Source organism: Oncorhynchus masou, chromosome 15 (assembly GCF_036934945.1).
Source record: "Oncorhynchus masou masou isolate Uvic2021 chromosome 15, UVic_Omas_1.1, whole genome shotgun sequence".
NCBI lineage: Eukaryota > Metazoa > Chordata > Actinopteri > Salmoniformes > Salmonidae > Oncorhynchus > Oncorhynchus masou.
The window spans coordinates 8,509,759-8,531,665 of record NC_088226.1 but is presented as its reverse complement, the minus strand read 5'-3'; the positions used below and the strand labels follow the sequence as shown (position 1 = coordinate 8,531,665).

The 21,907-nt window shown below is 42.8% G+C and overlaps 1 protein-coding gene across 3 annotated transcripts; it reads right to left on the bottom strand.

Moving 5' to 3' along the window:
* Positions 1-370: 370 nt before the first annotated feature.
* Positions 371-14,386, bottom strand: LOC135555495 (TLC domain-containing protein 4-B-like). Of its 3 annotated transcripts, none has more exons than XM_064987981.1 (7): positions 14,351-14,386; positions 10,866-11,018; positions 7,243-7,332; positions 4,501-4,559; positions 4,281-4,375; positions 4,036-4,109; positions 371-3,935 (listed from the first exon to the last, which is right to left on the bottom strand). In XM_064987981.1, the coding sequence occupies exons 2-7, from the start codon at positions 11,009-11,011 to the stop codon at positions 3,599-3,601; spliced, it is 801 nt and encodes a 266-aa protein (XP_064844053.1). In that variant the 5' UTR covers positions 11,012-11,018; positions 14,351-14,386; the 3' UTR covers positions 371-3,598. The 3 variants fall into 3 exon arrangements, with proteins under 3 accessions (XP_064844053.1, XP_064844052.1, XP_064844051.1); XM_064987980.1 differs by lacking the exon at positions 14,351-14,386 and adding an exon at positions 13,893-13,946; XM_064987979.1 differs by lacking the exon at positions 14,351-14,386 and adding an exon at positions 13,588-13,919.
* Positions 14,387-21,907: the final 7,521 nt, after the last annotated feature.

Genomic DNA, 21,907 nt, shown 5'->3' with positions numbered 1-21,907 from the left:
CGACTGTACTGCTACCCCCTGTATACATTCAAACTATCATTGCTCATTGTGTATTTATTTTTCGTGTTACTTTTATTCTGCATCGTTGGGAAGTGGCCGTAAGTAAGCGTTTCACTGTTAGTCTACACCTGTTGTTTCCGAAGCATGTGACACTTAAAATGTGATGGACTAGCTAGACTGGACTGAGCCAGACAAACCTTGGATAGTTCTAAGCCTTCTAACACTGCAGTACGCATTCTGACTACGATGCATCCAACATGCAGTATTTTAATAAAATTGTCTGTTTGTGTGCACCAGTGTAAACAAAATACATGAAAGTCAATGGTGTTTGAATTGATACTCTGAAGCCAAAAAGCAATGATTGAGACAATTGCTTTTTCTGTCTTCAAATTTATTGAAGAGCAAAACTTTCAAGTAAGTCTCAACTTTCAGTGCTACAACAACATCATTAGTAGTGGTCATTGTAGACAATCTAAATCACATGGTGTTGAGACAGGGACCCTAAGGCCTGTGTATTGTTCTTTTCACATTAAAATATTCAGAAAATAAACAATAAATGTCATTGCATTAAAATAAGAAATAAAATTTAAAAAACAAAAATCCACTGGCAACATTTGATCTGTGCTTTTTTTCCTCATTAGTTCATGTTCACTCGTTTCATCAACATCATGAATATTAGTTATTTTCCCGACTTAATTTGTTCCATCTCCGCACCTCCTTGTGACTGAAAGGATGCGACTGCTGCGGTCTACAGATCTGCTCCACAGGTGAAGCAGGACTATCCGAGAGGGTCCACAAAAAGCTGGAGCAAGAATTCATTGATTCAGTCAAAGGTTATTTACTGGCTAATCCATGACATTTAGTATCAAATGGCTAAAAGTCTTGAGACGCTGCTAAGTTCAACCTTACAAAAGAGATGAAATGCAGCTGAAATAAATGCAACAGTTCTACCAGTTCTTCCAGGAGCTACAACATGTCCTCATTTCTCACCAGGGCCTGAGACCCTCTGTACCTTCTCTTAATACACAATGTTAGCCTTTCAAAGGGATAGAAGGCCACACGGTTATTTCTTGCGGATACAAGTGCACTCGGGCATGATGTTACAGAAACCGCCGTGTCACTTCCTCATTTCCAGAAACCAAAACGTTAACTATTTTAAAATCACCCAGAGGTCTACATTGCAATTCAACACACCACAGACACACTGAAGTCAAGTGACAAACACTACACATCCAATTAATAGTTTGTACAAACATTGGACATTGTGCAGAAGTACAGCCTCTCTCACAGGCATCCGAAGCAGACTTAAATGCGCACCACAGCCTACTGGTGAACCAGAAATCTCATCATCAGGCTGCACATGTACTCAGTTGTTTTCTTGACTGATGAACGATAAACATGTTGCTCTATTCACAGCTTGACATATTGGAGGACGGGGTGAAAAGAGTGAGCCGAATCTCACTAGCTTCTCAACAGAGCTGCATAACTACACGACAAGAATTACATTTCTCATCTTCATTCTGGTCATAACCAGCAGCCTGTAGGCCACTTCCCACTCTTCCTAATGTCACTAGAACCACCACAACATTCATATCAGGGCCCGCTCCCGTATTCAGAAGAAAAACAAGCAGGCCCTACAGAGGGGTCAACTTTGGAAAATACTGGTCTGGATTCATTATTGTGCAGGGTACAAAAATATATACATGACAGTATCCATAGAGAGAAGAGATTACAATAGCGAGAAAAAAGGAAAACAAACAGCAGTTTTACATTAAAATGTCATGCTAATCTCGACCGGACTGCAAAAGATTTCCTGTTTGCGTAAAGGCACGACAATACAACCCTCCTCGGTGGTACATGGAGGGGCTCAAAAGGTTATTGCTCCATCATGGGGAGCGTGCTTTTATTCCACAGTGAAAAGTCTAACATTTCAAACCCCCGTCCAAACGACGTCAACGCTTTAGGGACAGGAGGAGGACAGAAAACAAAACATTTAATATGCACTCAATACAGCTGGGTGAAAAACATAAAATACACTGATTAAAATGAAGTGCAGAGGAACCCATAGATTAATGCAATTCATATTTATCCTGTTTAGTGATCCAAACTAGAGTATAAATCATAATCCAACATTTCCTTAACAAGCTCTGTGATTTGAATCAATCAAATCAACTTGATTTGAAAGGAAGATTTCCAACTGAGTAATACAGTAGGACTTTACATGGCTACACATATAGTACAACATTGCCAGCGTATGGCTGTTCATGTCAGATAGGTCATTCATAATTGATCTTACATGAATATCTAAAGAAACGATTGGGAACATCACATTTCCAGCATTACTATGGCTGCCACTCTAGGCAGAACAGCACCTAAAACAGGAGAATGTTTCCACCCTAAAGGGACCTGCTCTTGTTCCAAATTCAGTTCTCAATAGAACACAGAAAATAGAGAAAAATGGTAGTTAAAATCCCCAGAGGTACCTTAGATAAACACAACACTTGTTCTAGTGTCTAACAGTAGTGTTACACTGCAGTGGCTGGGATAATCCCCAGAGAAAGAGAAAACATCCTTTCCAGTCCACTAGAGATAATGGATGAGATCTTTTCAAAGGATAAAACATCTTTACAGAAGGAGAAAACAACTCATTGTGATTATTCTCATATGGAGGGACTGACACGTCTTTATAAAGGCAGGGGAGAGGTAGAACAGAAGCATCAAACTGGATGGATTTAACCGCTCAGCTGTGACAGAGGGTAGTGAAGTTAAGACGCGTTGATGTCAATTCCTGGTTTTGATGTTGAGTAACAGGAGGAACAAATGGGATAACTGAGACCCAAACAGAGCACAGCCAGACCCTGGACGAGATGAGGCAAAAGCGTCCAATGAAAAACATGATTCCGGAGAGTTGGCGGCAGCAGTAGGATCCAATCCCCACATCCCAGTCTCCATTTCCCCTGGATGTGCATCCTGGCTGTGGTTGGGAAATCCAGTGGTGATTCAATCTGAACTGTTGCTGTGAGAGGGGGACCGGTCTGCTGGCGATGTAGGTGGTGTTCATAAAAAGGAGGCCATCAGCAAATGCAGTAAGAGGCATTGTGGTGTCTCGGTCTGTCAAACTAGCACACTAAGAGGTCCTTATTCTGAGGGCAAAGCAGGAGGCTCCCCTCTGGGTGGACGGGTCAGGGAACTGAAAAGGGTAAAGGATGATGGGCGAGGGAGTCTGACAGAGCCAGAGTACGGTTTCCTCTTTTATTGCTTTCTACCTGTCCATCACAGGCACTTCAGATGACTGAGTTTGGGTTGAAGGTGAACAATAATGAGTGTACTTAACAGCTACTCTGTAATCTCCAACCAAACCCAGCCAGAGTACCACCATACCATTGATGAAACACTGAGGTACAGAAGCTAGTGTGGGACCAGTCTCATTCTGCGAGGCTGAATCGGATGAGGACCTGACCCCATTCGGCTGCATGATTTCCAGGTATGGCGATAATAGCAAGGCTGGAGCTAACAGGGGCTATAGGAGCCCTTGAAGTCCTTCCCGTCTCCCTTCCACAGAGTCTGTCTACACCCCCCCCCCCCCGGCCAGTATCTCTTAATCTGTGTGGTTATTCACATGGTTCTGCTTGAGGGGGGAAACCTCTTTGGCCTTCCTGCCACTGGCGCCCATCATGACCTTGTAGCAGCCGCGGGCGATTTTGTACATCCAGATGGTGTTGAGGATGTCCAGGGCGATACAGGATGTGATCCAGGCCACCTGAGCACCGATGCCCAAGCGCTCAAAGGCCTCCGTTCCGAAGGTGGCAAACACCCGGGCCCAGTAGGGAGGCATGACGAAGATGCGCACCATGAAGAAGACCACTGCCATGGCCATACCGTTGGCCACAACCAAGCGGTCCGAGCGAGGGTACTTCAGCACCTCGTAGAACCACCTATACGTGGAGGAGAACAGAATAATGTCAATACTGACAGAGGTAGGGGCTGATAAACAGGAGTATTCATTCATATATAGTAAAAGTGGAGCTAGATTACCTTTGGTTCACAAAAGGTGTGGATAACTCTGAAATGAGACGGAAGTTGGCGAAATAGGGAAGCACGCCACGAGACTGCAGAGAGCGTAAAGACGTGTTACCACAAATAGACATGGGCAGAAATAAACTAAAAACAGACTAAATGTGCAACACATCTTTAGAAAGAAGACATGAGTATTTCAATACCAAAACCCAAAGAGCCATCTAATATTAGCCATTGTGCTCATGGTTTCCCCCCAGACTCACCAAGACATATCCATATGCATAGAGCGCCGCCAAGTGGTGGCAGACAAAAAAGCTGTCCCCCATTGTGCTCCAGTTAGTGGCCAGAAGCACAAGGTCTACACAGAACAACAAGTGGGTAGTTAGCACACAGTTTATTATTTTCATCTACTGTCAACAGGGAAATGTGGATGGCCTATTGTTATACAAGAGGATAAACATGAGGAGAGAGAGAGAGACTCACCATAGAGCAAATAACCACATGTTATGGCCACATTAAGTTTCACTAGTCCGGGCTCCCCCCTGTACAGCAAAAACAAAACAAAGTGTTCTTTCAGAATAACAGTTGCCACATTACAGATTAAAGCAGTAAAACTACAGTAAAACACAAACAAAAGCTACTTACGATTTCACAGAAATCTAGTGAAGTCCACAAAACATTCTACATACTATATTAGTGAAGTCTACTGCAGGGGTCTCCAATGAGAGCTAATAAAAAAAAATGAACCTTCACCTACAATCTTTTCTCTAGCATTCAAATAGGCACATTCTTCTCATGGCCATGTCATGAGTCAGTCTTGCTACTACTGAGATACCTGTGTCCAGGGAAGGTCCAGTTTAAATAGCACTGTGTTGACAAATGCGTCGTGCTCACACACAGAGAGTGTGTTTCCGTTTGCCTGCTGTACCCTTGTGTGATTGTGTGCTCATGGACAAATACGTGTCAGGATGTGTGTACATGTGAGCAGTAGCCTGCATTCATTCATACTGTAAGAGTGAGTACCACTGTTCTCGACTGTAGGAGTGGATTGTACGACTCAGTTGTTCGGACAAGGTTTTGGCAACGCCATGGTTATCAGATCACTGTATCACATGGGCCACATTTACTGCCTAGGCCTGTGAGTGGACTGTAGCACAAGAGGCTCTTGACAAGAGCATCTGCTAAGTGACTGTGGTCCTAATGTGTGTCCGTCTCAGTAAAGTGACACTGGATCTGATTTTGGCCTCTCTCCATCACAGGTATCCTGTTGCTGAGGGCGGGGTCATGACTCTCTGTGACAGCTCACCGCGACGTGCTCTCTGGATCAGAGGAGGGCGCCACGTGACACCGCCCTCCCTCACCTCTACTGACCTTCACCCCAACGTACCCGTTCAGGGTATGTCTGAGTGAAACATCCTCTCTGAACCCCCCTCATGTAGCCACGATCAATGTCATATGCAGCCAATCGTTTCTTCACTGCATGTTTACTGTACATCCTGGAGCCCACCCATAAGCCTAATAATCTATTTACCCATATAGAGAATCAAAGACATTCGTAAATAAACTTGTGTATCTGTTAAAGCTAAGAGATGAACTTAGATTGATCAACAGGAGGGGTCAGGATGAGATCAGTCCAAAGGTTCTCAGATTCCATGACTGATCCAGGTATGGCAGGGCAGCAGGTAGCCTAGCAGTTAGAGGCAAGCCAGCAACCGGACGGCTGCCAGTTTAAATCCCGGGTCTGCCGGGAAAAATCTGCCGGGAAGTGAGCTGGCAACTGGGGGGTTGCTGGTATCAAATCCTAGATTCCATTGTCTGCCGTTGTGTCCGTGAGCGAGGCACTTAACCCCCTCAGCAACAGCTCCCCGGGAACCCAGTGTGGTAGTCCCCTGCACCTCTCCAAAATCTCTATATTTATGTGTATGGATGAGTCTTTTGGAAGTGTTGGGTTAAAAAGCAGAAGTCACAGTTCAGTTGGACCTTGTGTGTATTTGACCAATAAAGGGATCTTAATGTTACAGTAAACCACACCTGGGGTTACATCACTGAACTCTGATCAACCAACTGAGCACTATTGTTTTAAACCAATTGAGTCTATTCTGCTCACGTCGCACATTTAAAGCTCAGCTAAACCAATCAGGCGATGTGAGGTAGGCGGATTTGGAAAGCGATTTGGATTGATTGGATTACGATGACAAAACCCAGGTAGCCAGAGTGACGTTGCGAGAAGCTGAATCTGTCACAATGCAGGTTTTGTGGGTGGTTAGTTCTGTGAAGCCCAGGACAATGCCAGTCTGTGGCATGTCTAAATGATGCTGTAATGCAATCAGATTGTCTGAGGATTTAATGCTTACGCCATTCAGTGTTGCAATAAGAGGAACTAGCTACTGCGCTAGCAAAATAACATGGCTACCAGTCTAAATAGAGGAAAAGTAAGAGACTAAAAGATGGGCAGGAAAGCAAATACATAAAACACAAAAGGACAGTGCCAATACTACACAGACAAAGACCAAAACAAAGGAAAAAAACAAGACAACATGGCTTGGGCTGGGAGGGTACAACAATTACACCCCTATTAAACAAACAACAAAGAAAGAAGGAAAAAGAGAGTAGTCTAAATGTGAGACATGTGGGCACAGAGCAGATGAAGGGGGTGGCAGGACTCCTCCCCATTGGCCCTTCACAACCCCTTTTCTCTGCTCCATCAGCGACAGACAGACAATGAGAGCGAGGGAAGTGCTGTATTGATCAGACAGCCAGAGACACAGGGTGCTGATGGTGGTGGTGGTGGTGGTGGTGGGGGGGGGAAAGACTGGGCTGCTGTTTGCTATGAAAAGGAGCCTTGTTGGCAGAACTCTGGTCTGTCTGATCAGAACAAGAGAGGGAGAGAAACAGAAGGAGAGAAACAAGAGTAGAAGACAGAAATAGGAGAGAGAAGAGCGTAGAAGACAGAAACAGAAGGGAGAGGGAGGGAGGGATAGGGGGAAATTACCATTCCTCTCTTTCAGGATACAATGATGTAATCACACAGTCAGCAGTAGGAGAGAGAACATAGAAAAGACAATGAAAGGACAAATACACTGAATCTACACCTCTGGAGACTCCACCGAGATTTCTCTCTGACAGTGGGGAATGGCAGCATCATCCTTCCCACCCTCTTGGGGTAGGCTAGTAGCCATGGCTGCTAGAGTGACAGAAAGCAGACAGTAATGCAGTTCATCTTACCAGACGGGGTCTGCGTTGACAGCATCATCAAACCACAGGATGTAGAGACAGAAGAGGCCCACGATCAGAGCATGGACAGTGGACACCAATCTGGGCAAGCACACAGAAACAGGAACAGTTAGCGCCATGGCAGAGAATGATGCAAGACTAGCACCACGCCAGCAGTAATACTAATAACAGTTCAAGTAACATAACAATAACATCCTTTATAGCACTGAGAACACAATGAAGAAACCTCATTGGGGTCGTGTGGAACCTTGGCAATAGAACTAATTTGAAGGAGAATCGTATGTGTAAAACTACTCAGGTTTCATTGACCTCTGGGACTCTATCTGGGCTAGTGAAGAGAACTCCAGTGCTACCACGCCTCTTATCTCCCCTCATCCGCACACACAGTCCCCAGACCCTGAGCACACCAGCAGTCACACTGGCCTAGCAATGCTGGCTCCACAAACCAGCCACTGTACAATGAACATTGTTATTTTTAGTGTCACCATTATAACATGACTATCTGAGAGCGTATAACTGCCATGACCAAGGAGGAGAGTGGAATTTGAGACAGTCTCTTATGAAGCAGAAGGGGCAAGAGCATTTGCTCTCCCTCTAGCCCCTCCCTCCAGCTAGTGAGGTGTTACTTAGCCTACGCCTCAGGGTTACATCTCTGCTGTGCATCTTTCTGTAGATATTCTCTGTGTCCCTTTACAAGCAAAGCTTGAATAAATAACACACTGACACCCTGTCAGCAACCATTATGCAATGAAGGGTAACTTTGAATCAAACTTCAACCACTATCAGTGCGTCACCTTTGGCTTGTATTGCCATGGTACACACATCCTGTAGCAGTGTTTAGTGTGCATGACCCCTGTATGAACTGAGGCCCAGGACTGCCGCGCAGCTCCCCCCCCAGGACTGCCGCGCAGCTCCCCCCCCAGGACTGCCGCGCAGCCCCCCCCCAGGACTGCCGCGCAGCTCCCCCCCCAGGACTGCCCGCAGAAGAAATATCAACCCACAGGGGGAAGCACGAGACTGAACTTCTCAACTTTCTAGAGCAGTGGTCACCAACAGGTGAATTGCGATCCACTGGTCGATCTCCAAGGCATTCCTCGTCGACAAACCTTTCTGTAAAAAACAACAATAAAGCCTTGTGTTCCTATTTTGTCTCGGGCTGTTGGTGGTAGGTGCACCTGATTCAGCTGCCTGTGTGCCAAGTAGGTGAACTGTTGCCATTTTGAACCATTTCATGTGGCTGAAAGTACAAACTGCCTTCCCGGCGGGGCCGGAGAGCAAATCAAGTGCATTATAGTCCTATCGCTAGCCAATCGGATGGCTCAGATTACTGTGTTGGCAGTAATGTAGCAGGCATAAAAGAAAGTTATAGCAAAATTGATACTGTGAGATTCCAAAATGTTTAAAACCCATGACTAGAGAGACTGTCAAAAAATATATCAAAGAGCTGCTGTTTTATGAGTGAGATCACAAGTTCTCCCTCAGCACTGTCAACACTTTGTATTCAACACTTTTATAAGCCATAAAACATATGTTCTTCCCATTTCCACTCAGCGCTATAACAAGCACTGCAGCAGTAATGAATGAGTAGGAAAGTGTATCTATAGGCTTGCATTGCTGTTATTATTAGCGTCTTGGGTCTTTTAATAGTTCACTTTCTCTGTCCATAGGAGTAACATGGATTTGTGCATGAGGCAGAAATAACAGTGCGACTCGAGTTGCCATCAGCTGGAAGACGGTGTCTCTTTTTGGTCAGTGTCATCAGCTGGAAGACGGTGTCTCTTTTTGGCCAGTGCCATCAGCTGGAAGACGGTGTCTCTTTTTGGTCAGTGTCATCAGCTGGAAGACGGTGTCTCTTTTTGGCCAGTGTCATCAGCTGGAAGACGGTGTCTCTTTTTGGCCAGTGTCATCAGCTGGAAGACGGTGTCTCTTTTTGGCCAGTGTCATCAGCTGGAAGACGGTGTCTCTTTTTGGTCAGTGTCATCAGCTGGAAGACGGTGTCTCTTTTTGGCCAGTGTCATCAGCTGGAAGACGGTGTCTCTTTTTGGCCAGTGTCATCAGCTGGAAGACGGTGTCTCTTTTTGGTCAGTGTAGGAAAGGGAGAGCGGAGGGTTGTTGAGAGTTGGACCCTCAGTCTGCTGTTCTCTCCCTCCATTGACTCGGAAAATGTTGGTGACCACTGTTCTAGTTTTCCCTGTTAACATGATCAAAGTTTCCCTTTACTGTGCAATTGTGATCAAATCAACATTAGCCACTGTCAATGCAACATACCAAAACAAACTATGCAAGAGATTTTGTTGTAGGCAGAACACGTCGGAGTAGGATTTTATTACATTGACACGCACTACTCAGCCCGTACTCTACAAATACCGGTGCGGCATAAACAATCAGAGCTGCTGTAGGCCTATATGCAAATAGACCATTGCCATGTATTTACTTTGAACTGGAATGTGTTTACAGCATGAGCGTTCGTGAGTAGATGCGCTTGTTTTGAGATCAAAGCGAGAGCTGCATGTAGCCACGTGTGCACATTTTGTTCATATCCTTTGCTAGTTAATTAGTTATTAGCCTAGTTATAGAGAATTTATAGTCAGTAATGGGGGAGTGATTGCTTCCTATAACAGCACATAACGTGTACATTCCTAGACATCTTTGAAAAGCGAGTCAGGTTAAGAGCTTTTTTTTGTCTTAAAGGGACAGTGTTGTATTTTGAGACAGGCTTGAATGAGTTAATTAGCCAATAGACAGAGGGTAACATCATTTGTCAGATTTTCTGTCATAATGATATGGAAAAGCATTTTATTTTGTAAAATGGTTTCTTGTGTCAAACACCACAACATTTTCAGTAATCTCCTTGTCCAAAGGACAAGTGGATTAACAGGTTAATGTCAAGCCCTGCAAGTTTTTTTTCAAAAGTCTCATGGAATGTGGGCTTTTGATGGTGTCCACTCTGGTAGCTCTACATTACAATCAAATAGCCACAGTAGTCTACTTGGCCATTGTTAAAACTTTCACTTAAAGTGGGTACAGCCTCAGAGTTCACAGAAACGAGCTGGAAGTTGCACAGAATTTTCACAATGTTCAAGTTACCACTCAGTAGACCTGAAATTTGCTCAGTTCCAACATTTTTTTGAGGGAACAGTGGTAATAGTGAGTACAGCCCACCAGCTCAAGACAAACTGATACCAGAGAAGAGATACCATTCAGTACATGGAGTAACTCATTCCAAACACCAATTGGCAACATTTGAACTTAATTACACATTTCTGGTCTTTGAATTCAAAGCCCAGCCCCTGACGTGTACTATGGAAAGTTGAGAAGATGACCCATGACAACCTAAATGACAATATTATAAATAGATAATTAAAATGTGTCTGTTTAGAGCTGAAGTATCAGCACAATAAAACTATTTGAATGCAAAGCCTGTACAAGAGCAATCTAGAGAATAAATATCTACATAATCATAACTTGTTAGCCTACCTTTCAACTAGTTATAATTTCTGACCTCAGATCAGTGTGCCTTGGTTAATGTCTGAGAGGTGTGTTACAGCAGAGTCGGTAAAGTACTAGTCTATAATGGGAAACCTGTTAAGAGGCCTGTTGGAAGGGTATTGTACCTGGAGTTCCACTCAGTGAGCTTGGTGGAGGGCAGGCGGCCGTAGCCAGGGGTGAAGGTTGAGGAGAACAGCGGGCTGGCCACGGAGAAGAGCAGCTGAAACCCCACGAAGCTGCCAGCCACCACGGTCAACTCTCTCGTCTCCATCACTCACCTACAATATACCACAGCAGGAGAGAGACGGGGTGAGAGGCATGTACTGTTACTGTTCAGAAGACACAATACCCCTAGACTGGCAGGGGGGAATGTAGAGAGGGGCCGGAAGGAATAAGAGAAGAAGTGGAGGATGGAAGGGAGGAAAACAGGGTGGCAAAGGAGGGAGCCATTGAAAAGGAGATGTGGTAAAAGAGCAGAAACAAGAGAAAATAAATAATTCATTATTGGACAAATATTTTGCACAGGGATTAAATGTGCAACTGTGGCTAACAATTGAAAGCAAAGAGAATTGTAAAGATGGTGCTAGAGGTTCCTGTTGGTGAACGCACGCTATTGAGAGGAGGAAGAACATTTGTGATGAGAGATGCAAAAACACAAGTAGAAAGACTGACTAAGTCTAGAAACTAGCAGTGTATGTGCATCTGTGTGTAGGGGTCATTGCCCTGCAGTGTCCAGCGTTGGAGACTAGTTGAGTAGCCTGAGGACAGGCATGGATCAACTGCAGCACTATTACATCGTATCAACAGAGCTTGGAGTCCACGCTCCCTGTTTACACTGTACTAAGAAACAGCCACTCACTCCCTTGACCTCGTTTTCTCAGAAGAGGGATTGTGTTTCATGAATAATTGGATTTTCAGTAAACTCAAAAGGTCCTCAGAGCTACTGGCTCTTTGACTGAGGTCCATGACTGGTCATGTGTCCTCACCTCGACCCTCAGAGTACTCAAGGAACTACAATACTAACATTCCACAAAAACTGCATCTGGGACCATTAAATCCACAAGAATCTGAAATCCAGAGAAATTGGCTACTTGGATGAAGCAACAACAATAGTCTCTAAGGTTCTAACTGCTTATCCTAGTACAAACAATGTGCTGCCGATTACAATTGGGTAAGGCAACTGATTCGATGACTATTCACCAACAGGGAGATTCTAGTGATACTGGAAAGTTTATCCTTTCTCCAATATCACTAGACCTAAGCCCAATAGGGTTTAATCTCTGCCCCAACTGGCACTTTAAACTTGTACAGTAGTTTCTAATACTCAAAATCCAATGTCATGATACCATGTATCTGGACCTCAAAGACAGTTCCACCGCATTTTTTCATTGTTCCCCTCTAGTCAGGTACTAATTTAGACCTGTTACACCAGGTGTGTAGAATTAATTATCAGGTAGCACAGAAAACCAGCAGGCTCCGGACCTCATAGGGTAAGTTAGTACCCCTGGCCTAAATGAATAGAAAATAGGACTGGACCCAGAGCGACAGCCAGACAATAGAGAACACCCCATGTTCACTCAGGGTCTATAGTGTCAAAATCAACACACATTTCTAGTACAAAGGAGCATTGGTACAGTACAGCCTAATGCCACTTCAGTCTGATACAAACACATGTACTGTTTAACATAGGCTACTACAAACCACAGTTTCATGTGCTCTGAGCAAAATCATTTTTCAATCTCCAGATCTATGGATGTGAGGACAGGCCATTGTGACAAGCTGATCAACACCATCACAGGAAACCCATAGTTTAGCTACTGCAGTGGCCCATACAATAACCCCAGCTCTCCCTTGAATAGACCTAACTCTGTAAGCAATCAGGAATTTGTAGTATTATCCAGATAGCATTGACCAATAAAATAGCAGTGTTTGAGAGAAGCCTCATTGTTCCAGAGCATGCTGATCATATGCTGCATGTGCTTCAATTATTCATTAGCATTCTTCACATGGCAAGCTGGTTCTGACTGCCTAGGAGGGCAAAGGCGCACATACCCGACAACCACCATCCACTTTTGACCTTGTTCTCCTGCACTATATGCTGTAGTCAGCAAACTATGACCCTTTGGTATATCGACCAACACAAATAGCGGTTCCCATGTTCCAGTGGAAATATACAACGCCCTCTCTCTCATGCAATGCATATGCCATTGAGGTTTTTATAAGACAGGATGTGCAAAAATACAATGAATGTAATATTATTTTAGTCTAAATGCAGCTCACATGACTAAAATTACCACTGGCATTCTAGGCCAACTGACAAGTGACGAGATTTCCGTGCACTTTAATAACGTAAATCAGACAAAAATCCTCCCCAACGATGGTGCTACTGAGTGCAATTACTTGCCCTGGCCTAGAGTTAAAAATAATGAGGATATTAAATCATAACTGGTAAATGGACAGCTTCTCCCGTCTGGTGTAGTGCTCTTTCTTGCAGAGGCAGATAGCTACATCATGCGTAACTTGTCAGCACAGTCCCTCATTCTCTGCCGCGAGTGACACAGCAAACGTGTGCACGACAAGAAACGTGTACAATCCTTCGATTTTCGGCAACATTGTCGCCAGTAGCACACTTTCCAGTTTACCCACAAGTAGACTAACCAAGCTAGCTACACGAATTATGAGAGCACAGCTACTGACTAGAAAGCAGTGCTATATTGCCACAACCAGTGTCGTATTGCGGTCACTAGCTAAAATGTTTATTACATACCAATTGCAGTGCATTAGCTCAATGTATCGCTGTGCTGTGAACAAAATAATACGTGAAAGGCTAGCTAGATAAATAACTACCTGATATCAGTCGCATAGGTCTGAGTAAGTTGGTATAGCTTCTGTTCAGCTGCCGTCTTCTTCCACTTTCTTAGGTAGCTAACTTAGCAAGTCAGCTAGCTAGCAGTAGCCCACTAGCTAGCTCTCTAGTGTAAGTCCTTGTGAAAAAGGCTATACGACGAAAGCAGCGGCATTCATGCATAACTATTACAGTGGCTAGATAATTGCGGATTCCAGGCTCATTTCCCTGCCACCATGCGTTTCAAGTTTTGCCTAAAATATAAAGTTGTAGACGTTTTGTTAGGCAATTGACAGCTAGCACTGACCTGTGACGCGTACACGCAGATACCACCCACCCCAAGCTCACACCCCTCGGTTTGGCCACACCCACAATAAACAAAGGCCACATTCATTACAGTGTTATATTCTTCAATGACAAAGACAGGGAACAGCTGATACCACTACCAATAACATGCAAAGGCTTAGTTAGCATCGTTGCTATGACGAAACCTGCATTTGTATGATGTCCACAACTAAAACACGAAGAACTGCAGGCAGCTTGACAAGCTATTGAATATACCGCAAATAGTTATGTCATATTTTTACACTTGCCATAGGCCAATTAAATCAAGCCTACATTTTTTATATTAGCACATTTCCATGTGTATTTTACTTATTATAATTGGAAACTGAAAGGGTTTTACAGACAGAGATATTATGAATACAATGTATTTTGAAAGGAGTGGTTATTTCTGTCATTGTATGGCTCTGTGCTGTCACTTACTGAGTCATCCTCCTGAGTCAAGGTTGTCTGTCTGGTTTCCCCAGCACAGGAGGCTGCTAAGGGGAGGATAGCTCATAATAATGCCAGGAATGGCGCAAATGGAATGGCATCAAACACCTGGAAACCATTGATATTCCTCTCCAGTCATTACCATGGGCTCCTCCTCCCCAATTAAGGTGCCACCAACATCCTGTGTTCGTTGCACTTCCCATGTTGACACGTAGGTATTTGGCATTGATTGTAGGCTAGATTAGATCCTTCTTGTAAATAGAAGGCCCTGGGCTAGAGATCCAGTGACAAATAGTGAAGTGCTGAAAGAGTGGATGGAGACAGATGACACCGGTGAAAGTAATCCTATCGCTAACAATCAAGGGCTTCAAAGATTAACCAAACATGAACTGCTAATCAGAGCAGATTAAACACCAGTCATTCTTCCAAACAATCACATCCTTGGGAGACATAATGCAATCACATGCAATGGAAATATGAAATTAAATCTACTTCAGGATTGTAAAAACAGTTATATAATTTTTATAATTTTTTTGTTATTTAACACTTAATTGATCGTGAAATATTGCACACAGTAGCACGTGTTTTATTGACGTTCAGTTTAAAATTTAAGGGAAATACGGTTTTCCTTCCTGAGGTTTCATGGTCAGGCAACATTCAAAACTTGCCCGACAAAAACTGTGTGAGGGCAGTGCTTCGCCATGCCCACTGTTATCGTTATGCCTAGAGAAAGATAAAGGAAATCCTTATGGCAGGCCTCTAACATATTATTCCATAAAGGCTGCTTTTAGCTAAATGAGGAAAACAGTATGCTATACAGTCCATTATGGTACAGTAGAGTGGTAAAGTACATTGCTTATTCCATTACATTTGCTTTCAGCTAAACTATGTGAATTCCTCAGATTGCCGCATTGACCTTTGGTGATACCACAGATGTCTCTACCGGGCATGTATTTTTATAATTATATTTAAAATGCAGAATGCTTGCTCTGTGCACATAGCCTGTAGAATAGCTGGCAGATAATTGACACCAAAGTGCTGCCTGGTTGTCTTACCATGTTTCTATCAGCACTAAGCAGTAGTATTAACAGGTCAATTCTTATCAGTTGTGACTAGATAGGCTACAGGTATGGACGTAAGTCACTTTTCGTAACAGGTTAGGAGAGCATGTTAGCTAACCCTAACCCTTTTCATAACCTTCATCTAATTATCCTAACCTTCTAAGTTATCTCAACTTGCAGCTTAAATTCTACTAACCTGCTACAAAAAGTAACTTTCATCCATAGCTGTATATCATCGAGTCAAAACCATTCTAATCATTTTCTTCTGGTGCATGATGGGAGGTTGCTGTGTTTACCATAATCAAGGCTGTCAAACAAATGTAATTTCTAACAAAATCATACTCAAATTGCCAGTAACACATTCTTTACACACATTGTCACTCTTATTTTTGCAACATATATTTTCTTAACGTAATTAAATCCATTAGATCATGATAATGATATGTGTATGGGAGTAGCTATTTTAAGGAAGCTATTCTAGGCTCATGCTAGCCAAATTCTCCAGTGAATGTGTCACCTTACTGCTGTGCCAATTGTGGGTGTCCTCCTCAGTAATGATAAGCAATGAATCTTAAGCACTACTAGCAGGAGGGCAGAGTAGATTTCAAGATACTATCGGAATCTTTGTGCATGTGCCAACAGGATCAGTGAACCACTGTCAAGTTCAGGGAAGAATAGGGAAAAGAGAGTGGATTGTGTGATGTCACTGGCAAAGAGGATGGAGGTCCTGGATAGTTGTCATCCAGCCCAGGAGAAGGTCATCGATCGGCCGACCCGATGAGAACATTTTTCAAAGGAAAAAGAAGAAAGGAGATGAGAGTCAAAACTATGACAGAAACACAGACATACATAGCCTTGGCCGTGGCCTGAGGAAACAGCTGTTTGGGACTTGATTGGAATTCAGGAAGATCATCTAGAGGAGGAGGTCAGCAGCTGAGAAAGAAAAGGCCCCTCCCAGCTAAAGTACTTTATATCATTAAATTATAGTGCAACGAGCATCACATGTACTGTAGAGACTAAGAGACAGGTTATTTTGCCCAGTAGGGACAGAATTGATGATCCATGAGATCTCTCTGCAATAGACACAATCTTGCGAGGAGACAGTACTCAATTATTCCAAAGAAAGTAAGTGGGTATCAATGTGGCTGAATGAAAGGAGATGGGATGAAAGGAGTAAAATAAGTCGGTCTAGTGGCTGATGGAAAATAACCACATAATGTCAGTGGTCACTTAATGGGCATAATTAGGTAACATGAGGGAATTTTGAAAATCTTTGTTAGTGCATAATGATGCCTTTGGAAGGCAACTGTGTCAATTGTGTCTGGATGTGTGACAAGAAATGCAGGTTATGCAGGTGTGAAGGAAGCGGGAGAGTTCAAACACACATTATTACATGCCCATTGCCAACTAACTCAGATAACAACACATAGAAATAATAATAGCTCTGAAATAACTGTCTCGATATATCACAAACGGGAAAAAACGGACTTACGAAACAACCGTGACAAAATAAGAGAATGATGGGTAAACACTGCTTTCTCTTATGGCCATTTTTGTCAAGAAGCTGATTTGTGTGTGGTTCAGAAAAGACAATGGAAGGGTCACTTGTGAGCAATGCAACATCAAACTCCATGTTCAATTGTGTTAGCCTACTGTCTGAATATAAAAAAGTTTCTGTTAGTAGCTTATGTATGTTTAATTAGCTCATCGGGGTATTAATCAGTAGCCTTAGTTTATTGCAAGTACCAATTAACTTGTAAAAGAAAAATGGAAACAATTATAGAATTTTAATGAGGACAAACTAACCTGGAACATGCTGACTTCATCCATAATGACATTAGGTTAGCAGTTTTAGTAAAGTGGCCCTGTTGTTCGAACCTGGGGCTTAGTGCTGACAAGCTCAAGATTGTGAGTAAAATGTCCACAAAACCTGTATATAAGGAACATGTATGCTAATTGTATGCTAAATTACCGTATTATTATTGTCATTTATATTAAAAAAGAAAGGTCAAAGGCCAAAATGAGACAAAGCTTTCAAAATATGGCCTTGTTGTACCGGTGAGGAACACAAGATGGCATTATTGTTATCTTATAGTAACAGGCAGCAGCTCTGAAGGGAGTTGAGGTGTTTATTGTCGTCAATGACTCATGTGGTTGTGAAATTCGGCATTATGAGCACCAATATTTCATGATGTAAGAAGTGAATATAGCAAAGAAACAAATTATAAACCATATTTACCAAACGCCTTTGCTCTCTTTGCCCTCATCCCAAAGGAATACATTCTGTGTGTATATTCAGTTTATGCAACATTATGTAATATTCTGCTATTAATGTAAAACGGTTGGAATGAGATGTGTAGCAGTACAGATTTTGCCAGGTCTCTGTGTGTGGGGGCGTGTGGAGGCGTCTGAAAGGGAGGGCAGTAGAAGGTGCCATAAATTGTACTGTGCCATGCACAATCTATTCCATGCAACACCTACACACACAAACACACACACAACTAACTAACAGAAACATGCACATACACACAACCAAGCAGAGCACACATTCATATAAAGCACCAATATTGCACACGGGTCACATAGACACAGACACACACACAATGACCACAAACAACATCTCAGTCCATACATTTGCCCTAATGAATGCCAAGCAGAACTTAACCCTGTTTACCGTCTATCACAAGGCCTGCCATTCCCAGTTTAAGCACAGCCATCAGACAAGGCGCAATGTGTTCTCTAAGCAGCTGGGCTCTGGTCTGTTATGACTCTCACACAGTGTTTGGTTTACAGTCTAAATGAGAATCATGAACAGACATTGTGTACTGTTTATTCACTTTAATTTGTTTTATCTGTATCTGGTGAATGTGCAGGTTTTACCTGACTGACATACTGCTGTGCTATATTCTGCCCATCTTGGTTGAATAACCAGTGAACAAAGAGGAAACTATCCAGGAATAAAGAACATATTCATGAGGGTTCCTGACCAACAAGCAAATACTGTATACGTGTATAGTAATGTTCACCTCTTTATCAAATTACGCACTCATCTGTTCCCTGGTCTGTCTCCCCTGGCTCTCTCTCTCTCTCTCTCTCTCTCTCTCTCTCTCTCTCTCTCCCTCTCTCTCTCTGTGTCTGTGTTTCTGTCTGTGGGTCCAACTGTCAGTAACTCTAAATTTGTCTCTCTCTCACTGCACTCAGCCACTGAAAAATCTCAACGCTAATTAACGGAGATTACACAGCAATTAGCAGACCATTAATCACTCACTTATTAGTTTAGCCATGCAGACAGAGGAAAGAGGGGAGAGATAAAGAGAAAGAGAGAAAGAGTGAAGAACAAGGATAGAGATAGAGAGATGGAGAGGGAAGAGAGAGGCCCTCCTCTTGGCAGAGCAGTTCACATAATGATTTCACACTGCCTTCTGTTTCACATAGCTTCAGGAGCAAAACAATGCCTTGCTGATGAATACAGGTGTGCTGAGTATGAGTGTGTGTGTTTTTTGCATGTGTGAGAGATAGTGTTGAGTAGATACTGTACGTGTTTGTGTGTCTGTAGGTGGGGGTGTGATAGAATGACTGAGTGAGAGAGTGTGAGTTTGGGCTTGTGTGAGTGTGTGTGTGTGTGCAGGCGAGCAGCAGGAGCGTATGTGTGTTAATATCTGTGGTAGTTAAGTGTGCTGGTGCTAGAGGGGAGAGGTTGAGAAGGAGGAGTGTGAAAAGGTTTCAGAAGATGAATATCTACATTTTTATTTGATCTACTCTTTTCCATCCCCCCTCTCGCTCTCTCTCTCAGCTCCCCTCTGCCCCCTCACCTCTCCTCGTCAGCAGGAGGGGTCAAATGTTATTCCCTCCTCGTTGGCATGGTTGCCAATCACCTCACATTCGGTAGCAACTGTTGCCACGGCAACCAAGAGATCTGGTTGCCAGGCACCAAGAGCAATGCATGTGATTGCATCTTATTTATTTAATTATATTTTTATCTATTTGTTCATTCTAAATGCATCCAATCACTCTCACACACATACATGAAATGATGCAAACTCTTTTCTCTTCCACTCTTCCACTCTCTCATACACACACACACACACACACACACACACACACACACACACACATGGTTAGTTTGCATTTACCACAGGTGCAAACGTGCTCGTCGTTGGTTGACAAATAGTGATGATCATTGCAATAACGGTCATCATCTCCATTACTCTCTCCTGGCCTTCTGTTCCCTCCTCTAATCTGCCACATCTCATAAGAGCTCATCCATGATAAAGACAGGGTCCTAATGAGAGGGCTCTTATTGCACAGTGATTTCCTCCCTGCGCCGGCTGCTCCCGCACACAGCCTTTTGTTTGTCTAGATAAATATTACAGGGTAATTGTAATGGAGTGACCCATCCAGGGGAAATTACAGCTATCCCCACCCAGCAAATCCAAGACCTCCTTATTTATTCCCAGTCTGAAGTCTCTGTTCTGTTTGCTCACTGGGATGGTTATTAGGAGAAGTGTACAGAGAGACAGGCTGCAGTGAGACTTGTCCGGTGTTGTTTTAGTTGTGAACAATATACAGTAGCATACCAGCTTCATCACAGATGTAGACACGGTAGATCTCATTAGTGATATGCTAGTGTCAAGAGCATGCAAGATGCACAGAAAATAAACATGGTCAGTTGATATAGCCAAAATGGAAAAAAATAGTAAATATGACATTGTAACAGTGCAAGACCATGGGAGTGGAGGGAATAACAGTGTGAGCAATCTCTTTAGCATTTATGTATAACCTGAATACATACAGTACTGTATGTATTAAGTAAACAAACTCAAATCTTGGCCACTTACCCGCCAAGTCCGTAGTTTACTTTCTATCTTTCCATTGCATGGGGTCAACATGGAATTTTATTAGGGACAAATTAAGTTAAAATGAATAATGAGCAGGGGCTTAGAGATCAAGTTCTATCATGAATTAAAGGATGGAGGAAGAGACTAGAATAAAGAGTCTGGAGGCTTGTGCTAACCTTAGGCCAACTGTCTATCACACGTGCATGCGACCCCCCCCCACACACACACACACACCTCCCTGAGAGAGAGGAGCTCATGTCAGTGCTGTCTCTAGGGGCTGCTGTGTCAGTGCTGTCTCTAGGGGCTGCTGTGGAGAATCCTCTTGGCTGAGTGTCTCCAGTGTTTAGTACAGAGATGCTGTCAAAGACCCTTTACATGGATGAGACCCAGACTCCTCCCACTGTGAAATCAAGGTATTTACATCATCTTATTACACCCTGAAAATCACCACGGAGGGAAGTTATTCATTTGATCCCCCTACACAACCCCACCAGTTCTCTTCTGCTTTTCCACGTACAGGTGCAGTTAAACAAGTGGAAGTATTAATAAAAAAATGGAACAGAAAATTAATGTACATGTACAGTGCCTTGCAAAATTATTAAACCCCTTCGATTTCTTCACATTTTATTGTGTTGCAAAGTGAGATTAAAATTGATTTAATTTAATCTTTTTTTGCCAACAATCTACACAAAATACTCTATCAAAGTGGAAGATTGAAAAAATATATAAAAATGTAAGATGAATACAAATGTTATAAATTAAATATAGTCATTCATGGGTATTCAGCTCCCTGAGTCCATACATGTTAGAAACACCTTTGGCAGCAATAACAGCTGTGAGTCTTCTTGGGTAAGTCTAAGAGTTTTGTACACCTGGATTGTGCAATATGTGCCTATTATTCTATTTAAAATATTCAAGCTCTGTCGAGATGTTGGGGATCATAGCTTGACAACAATTCTCAAGTCTTGCAATAGTATTTCAAGCAGATTTAAGTCAAAACTGTAACTTGGCCACTTAAAAACATTCACTGTCTTCTTGACAAGCTACTCCCGTGTAGATTTGGCCTTATGTTGTAGGTTATTGTCCTGCTGAAAAGTGGATTCCTGAAGCGGGTTATGCTCTAGGATTTTGCCTGTGCGTAGTCCTATCCTATTTCCCTTTATCCTTAACTCCCCAGTACCATGCTTGAAAATAAGGAGGCAGTTACTTAGTGATGTGCTGTGTTGGATTTGCCCCAAACATAGGGCTTTGCATTAAGGCCAAAAAGTGTATTTCTTTGCTATGTTTTTTTTGTTGCAGTATTACTTTTGTGCCTCGTTTCATAAAAGATGCACATTTTGGAATATATTGTATATTTGTGTTTTTCTTTTTATTCTGTCATTTAGGCCATTATTGTGGAGTCACTACAATGTTGTTGATCCATCCAGAGCATAATTATTAACTTGACCATACTTAAAGAGACATTCAATGTCTAATTTGTTTTTTTTTTTTAAATGTGAAAAGCTCCCTGATTTTTGTAGTTGAATAAGTGCTTGAAATTCAACACTTGACTGAGGGACCTTACAGATGTTGTATGTACCGTATGGGGGACAGAGAAAAGGTCAGTCCTTTAAAAATCATGTCAACCCCTATTATTTCACACAGAGTCC